This window comes from Indicator indicator, chromosome 5, assembly GCF_027791375.1.
Source record: "Indicator indicator isolate 239-I01 chromosome 5, UM_Iind_1.1, whole genome shotgun sequence".
Classification (NCBI taxonomy): Eukaryota; Metazoa; Chordata; class Aves; order Piciformes; family Indicatoridae; genus Indicator; species Indicator indicator.
Window position 1 is genome coordinate 14,050,093 of NC_072014.1, and position 9,328 is coordinate 14,059,420.

Sequence of the window (9,328 nt, forward strand, 5' to 3'; positions counted from 1 at the left end):
GATACCATTCGCAGCCAGAGCCTAGCGCTTGATTGCAATCTAAGCACATACACCGCACGGGTAAAAGCTTAGCACAGTATCAGCATTATCATCGCCAAGAGAGCATCGTCTGCTACAGCACAAGGAAGGGAGGAGAATTGTTTGTCTGCCTTCCGCTCAGAGTACGCCGCACGGGACAAGACAGCCCCCGCAGCCGGCCCAGGGCAGTGCCTCATGCTGAGCCCGCGCTCCCGCGCCAGCCAACCGCACGGAGGCCGCCACACGCCTGCCGCGGCCCGGTGCGCCTCAGCAGCCTGCGGCAGGGATAGCGGGTGCCCCAGGAGAGTCTGAGTGGCACCGCGCCTCAGTGGGGACCGGCCCCAAGCAAGAAAAGACGCTGTCCCGAAAGGGTTAACATGATGAACAAAGACGGGGCGCTCGCTAAATAACCCGAGAAGACAGAACCACCCCGCATCAGTGCACGGCTCCTCTTACCCGCCCCGCGTTTCCTCCGGCCCTCCTGCTTGCCACCGCCGCCCGAAACGGGCGGCAGCCCCGCACTTAAATAAAGCCTCGACTGAGGAAGGACCCCAATCGTATCCGCCCAGCTCCCACCCCAGAACTACAGCCCCCAACTCGCTGCGCGGCGCCCAGGGACCGCCTGCTCTAATGACATGCCCCACAATGCGCCGGGCCCCCTCCACCCGCCCCAGCGGTTCCGCAGGGGCTGTGGGCGGGTCTGTGGGCTGGCGGTTCGGCTCGGCGGCCGCGCCGGCCCTGACCGTGGCCTCAAGCGGCGCGGGGGAGGCGCGGGCGCTGCCTCCCTGCAAGGCTTCCTGGCCGTGCCTGGGTCGCCGGGACTTTGGGCCAGCTGTGCCCTTAGCTTTGCTGCGGGCGAAGCCAAGCAGGCCGGGGAGTGGGGAGCGGCGCACGCTGAGCTCCGGAGTCGGCAGTAGGGATCGGCGCCGAAGCCGTCGTTCTGGCAGGGGCGCAGCCTTGCCCGTGCTGCCGCGGGGGCTAGAGGGAGGCAGGGACGCCGGTAACGGCCGTCTGGCGCGGAAGGAGGAGGGGGCACCGGGGAAAGGCAAGGTACAAGTTTAACGGAGAAGGGAGGAGCTCTCCTGGGACAGTCCGTGGGGCGTCGTTTTCTGACATCCCGTTACCTATGTCACGGACGGATCACTTAACTCAAGATACACGTTTGAGAACCGCTTCAGTCACTTCAAGCACTGAAGCAGGACCTGCAACCCAGCGCCAGCATCGTGCTTTCGCGGTACAGGCACGTTTTTCTATTTATCTTCCCTGCATTGCGTGCTGCATCCGAAGCTATTAGTTAAGCTGGAATGAAGTGTCAGTTCAACTGTGCAACACTGTCATTAAAGTACAAAAGAACCACCTGCGATACAGAAGGAAAAATGTGGAAACAAAAAAAAAACAAACGTAGGGACATGATGCGAAAGTGGAAAAATGTTAAACTATATAAAAAAAAATAAAAATCTTAACGTTTGTAATGTTATTTGAACAAATGTGGATCATGGATGTTTCTGTTGGCTGGCAATACCCTTTTGAAAAAAATCTACGATGGTCTGACTTCAGTGTAGCATAGTTATTACGACATTATTCTTCATATTCATATTTCATATTCCATGCAATAGAATAAATTATCTCGTATAACAGAACGAAGTGTCTCCTTTCCAGGTAGGAGAAGGATCCTGTACCCATTACAGTGCTGGCCAGTATCTTGAAGCACCTGCTGGGTTTTCTTTTTTCCTACTCTGCCACAGACTTCCTCAGTGAAGTTGGGTAAGTCAAGTCCTGATCCTCTGAAGGTGCCCGATACCTATTAAGGATCTATGTTTGTCTGAGTTTTTAATCTTTAATAAGGAATTGCAGTATTTCTTTGAGCAGATTTTCAGGGTAGAAATATTAAGGATTAGGAGTGGCTTCAGATACATAGTAGTGGATAGGGTGGTGGGAGCTTGTTGCCTTGATAAAATAGCATGCATAATTTAAACGTGGCATACGATCAAGCTCCTTGATAAATAAAATTATCAGTTCCTGATATAGTGCTTCACCCTTTTTAACTTCCAAGCAATAATTAGATGTTAATATGTAATGTTAATGTCCTTAACTACCTTACGTAGCTGACTTAAATCAGTCACTAAGTAGGATTCATTATGGTAGAAGACTTTCTTGTAGCTAAAGTAAATTAGCTAGTACCACTCTATGCTTTAGAAGCTTGGATATGCTTCTAAAGACTTAGACATAGGCTTCTATAAACAGTAATGTCTCTTTCCTCACTGGCTTTCAGATTGGCTCATCTGTGAGGAAGTTTGAATGCTGATTCTGTAGCCTAAGTAAAATGAAAATTACCTGATTTGGTTCTGTTCCTTTGGGGTTTTTTGTTTGTTTGGTGGTGGATTTGTTGTGGGTTTTTGTTTGGTTTTGTGGGGGTTGGTTGGTTGATTTTTTTACTCCAATCTTATACAATAGTATTTCCTCTCTCAACTGTGAAATGTAAAGTGCACTTATGGCTTGCTTTTTTTGTGAGCTAGTTCAGCTGCACACAGCTGATCTGAGATCTGACTAGCACAGCTGTGCTCCTTTTAAACAACAGACAATTACTTCTTTTCCTACAAAGTGCCAGAGATTCATGAATCTGTTCCTTTTTACATTCTGCACTTATGCAGCTAACTTGGAATTAAATTGCTTGTTCGAAGTGGTAATAAGATCTCTAAACCCATGAATTGAAAAAACAAAACTTCAGTTGGAATATATATTGCATATCCTCAGAATGGACTTTGAAATCCACATGCTGCTTAAAGGCTAAACAGAAGCAGACTTTCCCAGAGCTGTAGTTTGGGGGTTTCTTTTTATGTGTGTTGAGAGGAATGCCTCACAGTTGTGAGCAAAGAGACTTCTATTTATCACAGGTTTATGTATAATCTTACATTTGTATTTTAATTTCTCTAGAATAAATGGGTGTGTGTGACTTTTTCTCTGATCTAAAGTGGTTCCATGTCTTGTTTGGTAAGTTTATATTTAAAAATCTTTGGCAGTTGTACCTCGTTACTCAGCCATACCTTCTGCTGAAACCTGTTTCTTGATTTCCACAGTGCTGACGTATTTAAACTTTGCTGTATCAACTTTCAGTGAAGGAGGCTGTTTAGTATCTCTTCTCTTGCCATGTTTTTTAACCTATTGCTTCACTGATTTGTAGCAGAAAACTTTCTGAACTCCTGCTTATAGGGGCTACTTTTGATGTTTTCCCACTGCCATGTGTAATAAATTGCTGCAAGTGTCACTAACATTCACTGGTTTCTGTTGTCAAGGACTGTTCCTGCATTCTACGTACACCAGTTGAACCAATTGGACCAGAAGAGCTATCCCAGAGTAGCATCCATGAATGTCTGGTAAGAACTGAATAGAAATATTAACTGGCACTGTATAAAACACAAAGCTGATACATATTCAAAATAATTTCATCAGAGGGTACTTCTTAAAATGTTAACAGCAAAAATAATCACAGCACTTACAGGCTTGCACTTTGGAATTAGACTATAGGTAACTAAGCATTACTTCTAATCTCATACCATTTTTTAAACCCACACACACAATCAGAACTCATAAAAGTAATGCAATGGTAAAAGCACCAGCTTAAGTACTTGATATTAGCATTCAAATTAATTATATTGCTGTGTTAATTTTAAACATGTAAATTCTTAAAACACATAAATATTTTTAAATTAGTCATTTTGGGAACTGTTTTTCCTCACTGTTAGGCTGATTCTGCTCTAGCCTGGATTCCCCCATCTACAGGAAAGAATGAAATGGTATTGTGCACTTCTAATGTCTCTCACTATGAACTCCAGCTGGAAATAGGTAACCTAAGTCTACCTTAAAATATTTCTTGTTCCTGTAGGCTCATGCTCTCAATAGGTTATTGCTAACTGCAGTAAATATGAGTTTGAAAATGTATTTTCAGCTGACTAGAACGATTCTTGTGTTAGTTGAGAAAAGTGCAGAATACTGTTTGTTTCAGTAATCACTTATTTTAATGGATAAGACAAATGTGGTATGGTGCAACAAATACAGCATTAAATAACAATCATGTCTTGTCACTTAGCTACCTGAATTGGTTGTTCTAAGGATGGCTGCACTGAATCCTACTGTGTATGCCTGTGTGTGTGTTAATATGCATGTTAAAAGTGTTTTTTGTTTATATGTACAATTGGTAAGGACAAATGTTTAAACCATTTTAGTTGTTCTGAAATTAGAAGAGCTATTCTTTGGCTAATTTGCTGGATATATTTTGCTGCAACTATTTAAGTTCTAGACATTCTTAAAGAAACATACTGGTTATTAACTGCAATTTTAAGTCTGTAAAATTATTCTGTAGATGAAAAAAATGCAGTGTATTATTATAATTGGTAATGTTAATGGTTTCAGGAAGGAAGTTCAACAACTTAACTTCAGTCTACCTTGCACGACATACACCTACAGGCATGCAAGTTGCTGTAAGGATCACAGACCTAGAAGATTGCTCTGAAGAGCATCTGAAAGCTTTACAGGTAAAGAAACAGCATTTATGCACAAGATGGTGATGAATACATAGGAGATTACTAAATAGCGGTAGCTTTTGTCTTTGTAGTGAGTCATTTCATTCATGTTTTTCCTCCAAAGGAGTACGATACAAATACAAGGCATGTGTAAATCTGAGAGTTGCTTTCTGAAGGAAAACAGCTGACAAGTGTTTTAGAGATACTTCTGTAATTCTGTAATTTTTTTTTTCTTTGAAACTCTGTATTTAACACCAAAACTTTGGACTTTGAGCAATCTAGATTTGCTTCGGACAAATGTAATTATAGACAGGTAACCTGCAACTTTGTATAAATACACAGAGAACGGTTCTTTCTACTGATTACTGACTTTTATTAAGACTGTTGTCTTGTGGTTAACACATCCACTTTCATTTCATTCCATAGAATGAGGTGGTTTTATCCCACTTTTTCCAGCATCCCAACATAATGACGCTTTGGACAGTGTTTACAGCTGGTAGTTGGCTTTGGGTCATCTCCCCATTCATGGCTTATGGTAAGAACTGGTAACTGCAATTTTAGAGTAGGGAAGAAGTGCTGATACAATTTGGACCACATGGTCCATTAGAGATTTTATTTTAGGCATTTCCTGTCTTGTAGAAAAAACAAACCTTAAGTCATTTGCTGAGAGAAGTCTTCTGTACATAATCTTCCTCCCCAGTGAAGAATTGTATTCAAACTGCATTAAATTGTGCTTCGTCCTAACACCTACCAAGCAAGGAACAGTAACTGGGGGAAGAATTTTACTTTATATAACTTTTAAGTTCACCAACAGAAAACTTATCTAGGTTGAATACAGGTTTGGCATACATTTTCGGTTAACAGAAGCATAACTTGACACTGATTTTTGCCTAATGGATGTTATCAGTTCCATCCATGTAACTGTTCTTGATGTACCATGGTCAATATAAAGATGAGAGCACTGCTCTTGAGGAAGGTATACAATGAAGCAAGCATAGACAAGTAATTTAACAAGGCTTGTTAGGCTTAGCAATTTTTTTTCCACTTTCAGGTTCAGCTAGACACCTGCTGAAGACTTACTTTCCTGAAGGAATGAGTGAAGCTTTGATAGGGAACATTCTGTTTGGTGCAATCAGAGGATTAAATTACATGCACCAGAATGGCTATGTTCACAGGTAGGAGAATGTCAATAGGTAAGAATCATATTACAGCATCCAGTTTAAGAATTTAGTTTCACTTCAAAACTAATTTTCAGCTTGTTATCTCTTCCCTTTTTCTATATATGTTATGTCAGACAGTGCAAATGCAATGTTCTTCAGTAATACAGCAGAACCAAGTCTGCAGAAGCTTAACAAAACCAGCATTGATACATTATTTAAAGCCCATTGTTACAGGGATTACACATCTGGTTTTGTCTCACTGAGGCAGAAAAGAATCGGGTGTACACATCGGTTTCCTTTACCAGCTGTGGAGGGAAGGAGGGCCCTTCTCCAATTTCTGGAATTTTTTTTCTTGCTGGTCATCTCTCCTCTCTCTTGGGCCTGTATTAAAAAGTCGACCCATAGTAAGTGAAGAACATGAAAATGTGCTAAATAGAACTGTACACTAACATCTTGCTATGTCAATGAAATATAAAAGCCATTCTAGTCTAGTTTTCTTTAAGTAATTCTTGTAACTAAAATTTACCACTTTATGTTACAGGAATATTAAAGCTAGCCACATTCTGATTTCAGGGGATGGGCTGGTTTCTCTCTCTGGCTTAAACAACCTCTACAGTTTAGTTAACAATGGACAAAAATCAAAGGTGGTATATGATTTCCCCCAGTTTAGTACATCGGTGCTTCCTTGGCTGAGTCCTGAACTACTGAGACAGGTTAGTGTTAATTTATACTTAATTTTTCCTAGTCAAAGTTACTGTAAATATTCAACTTCTAACTTAAATCTGTTTGTAGAAGTGCAGTGGAAGCTGTTGAACTGCAACTTCTAAGAAGACATAGATGTACTGAATTTGTAAAACTGGTTTTACAGCTGTTAGTAAAGTGGTGCTGTACTAAACCTCTTTACCTGACCTTCCTGGAAACTACTGCAGATTCTAAAACTTCTCTTCAGTACCAACACCAGATTTCTGCACAAAGCCTGAGGTTTCACAATTTAATTGCTTCAATCTCATCTAGATTACAGGGTATTAGAATCTTGCCTTGAAACAAACGCTTGTATTTTTGTCACCACTGCTCAATGGCATCAGTGATCCAGTAGAGTTTTCTTCTTCTCGCAGGATTTGTCTGGGTATAACATGAAGTCTGACATCTACAGTGTGGGAATTACAGCATGTGAATTAGCCAATGGACATGTTCCATTTCAAGATATGCCTCGCACTCAGGTATGATGCTAAGCTTTTTAACAAACTCTGAGCTTTTTTGTTTTACTTGGATAAACCAATGCTATTACTGCTGAAATTGTCACTACTTTTTATTATTTCAAATATGCATGCTTTTTTCTAGACCAAATTGTCCTTCTGTTCCTGGAGTTTCACAGATTAGCCTGAGCAGGTCTGGATAGCTGTTGAGCTCTTACACTGCTATTCCTTTTTACTAGATGCTGCTGCAAAAGCTGAAAGGTCCCACATATTGTCCTTGGGATATAAATACTTTTTCCCATGGGGAATCCAGGATGAAGAATTCCCCATCAGGTGTTGATTCTGGAATTGGTGAGAGCATGACACGAACTATGACCAGTGAAAGGCTACAAATTCCATTTTCCAAAACATTTTCACCTGCTTTCCACAACTTGGTAGAGCTTTGCTTGCAGCAGGACCCTGAGAAAAGGTAACCTGGTCGAAACTAATTTTCTGTTGCTTCAATCTAAGACCAAGTATAGTCCACAATTTAGGTTACAGTAATTACTTGAACTGTGTTAAAGACAGTATCTCAGACCAGATGTACCATGCAAAACACTATACTTACCTTTGGGTTTAAAATTTAACAATTATCTTGTCTGTTAAAGGAACTTTAACACTTCTACAATTTTAATACTTTTAAAGTTGTCTAACCCCTGAAATTCTTGTAATATGAAGATACTTTGTAACAAGTAGAATTCATTTTTAAATGTGTACTTTGTGAAAGGAAAAAAACAAAACAAATCCCAAAAAAACCCACCAAAATCTGAAAAATATTTTTTTCAGTATTATGTCTCTTCTGAATAAAGAATTAAATTCCTTGCTAAGCAGAAAAGTGGAAAAAGAGCCCTTTAAAAATAATTTGTAGTGAAGATGCTACTAAATAAATCTAAGTCATAGAATGTAGGAATTGTGTGCTGCTTTTCTCATGCTTCACATTTGTCCTGTGGATGAAATACCACAGAGTTTGAATAGATTTGTCAGTCTGGCCCATTTTTCAAGAGCTGTATTTTACTATCTCAAACATAATTATATTGTTCATTTTGTGATACAGGCCATCAGCGAGCAGTTTGCTTTCGCATACGTTCTTCAAAGAGGTGAGTTTACTATATTTTGTTAAATGACACAACTATAAATAAGATACAAAATATTAGAGTTGGATTACAAAATAATTAAGTTAAACACCCTGAAACAGCAGGATTGGTTTGGTTTTTTGTAAGGAAATGGTATTGATAGAGTATAGGAATCATAACGGTAACCCATTTTTCTCTTTGATAAAGTTGGTTTAACTTAAGTCAGCATAATAATGGTTAAAAATACTATTTTCAAGCAGAATAACCGTATAGCTAATGTAATTAGTCTTGAAGTACTATTTCAACTTACTCTAGAGTGAGCAATACTAAAGCCTTTATTGTGTTATTTTCAATACTGTTAACATGCAAGAACATGGCTCTAATTTCACATGCTTTTAACAAAGTCAAATGCAAATTTATGGAGCCTTTTGTGCAGCCCTGTTTTAATTTTTTTTTCTTTCTAGATAAAAGAACAAACACAGAATTCTCTACTGTCTCTCTTACCACCTATTCAAAATAACAGATCAGAGTTCTCGCCACTACCCTCAACAGTAGTTGGGACTGAAGTTGGACAGATAACTGCAAATCACAATGATACAGTTTGGGAATTCTAAATAAATAGAGAAAAAAATCATACCTCTCCTGTGCTTCAAGGAAGGAAAATGTGACTTGTATTTGCTGCTTTAGTTTGTATGGTTAAAATACAATTAGACAAAGTATACTTGAAAATGCCCTTGAAGTGGCCATATTTCATTAACTACTTTATCTGTGGGCATCACAAAGCGCAGCGTGCCTTACTTTCTAAGGAAAAATGCATATAGAGAATGGCCGAATGCTTACCTCGGTCTTCAAAATATTTAAGAGAGAGTTTCTGCTGTAATCTCAGTCTATACTGTAGTTTGAGTTTATATTGCTGCAGTCCATGTGAGTTTCTGAATTCAATCTTGGGTTTTGTCAGTGACCTTACTTGTCTTTTCATTATCATACAGATTATTTTAGTAAGAAGAAATCATCCAAGTTTGATTTTGAAACTGCATGAATTAGCTGCTGGTGCAAATAAACATTTTTCTCTTTTCATACATCCCAAAAGGCATTTTTCTCACTTAACACACTGTCATACTTGCCAAAAGTTACCTATGCATCATTTTTCATGCAGTTTTAGTACTGTGTGTTTCCCAAAGAGGTTACACTACTGAAAATGTGATTTGTGCTCTTGCATTTGCATGCATTCTTAGTAGAAATTTGCGCTTTTACCATCTCCATTTTATTGTTGCGGCATTTTAAGCAATTAACCTGAAGAGCTATGCAAAGTAAGTCTCAAG

The 9,328-nt window shown here is 39.7% G+C and overlaps 1 protein-coding gene across 1 annotated transcript; it reads left to right on the forward strand.

Moving 5' to 3' along the window:
- Positions 1 to 2,973: 2,973 nt before the first annotated feature.
- On the forward strand, positions 2,974 to 8,620 carry STRADB (STE20 related adaptor beta). Its single transcript, XM_054380975.1, has 11 exons — positions 2,974 to 3,009; positions 3,312 to 3,392; positions 3,762 to 3,861; positions 4,429 to 4,550; positions 4,965 to 5,073; positions 5,590 to 5,713; positions 6,240 to 6,411; positions 6,814 to 6,918; positions 7,134 to 7,363; positions 7,988 to 8,030; positions 8,471 to 8,620. Exons 1-11 carry the CDS (start codon positions 2,998 to 3,000, stop codon positions 8,618 to 8,620), a joined length of 1,248 nt encoding a protein of 415 aa, XP_054236950.1. The 5' UTR covers positions 2,974 to 2,997.
- The last annotated feature ends 708 nt before the right edge of the window (positions 8,621 to 9,328 follow it).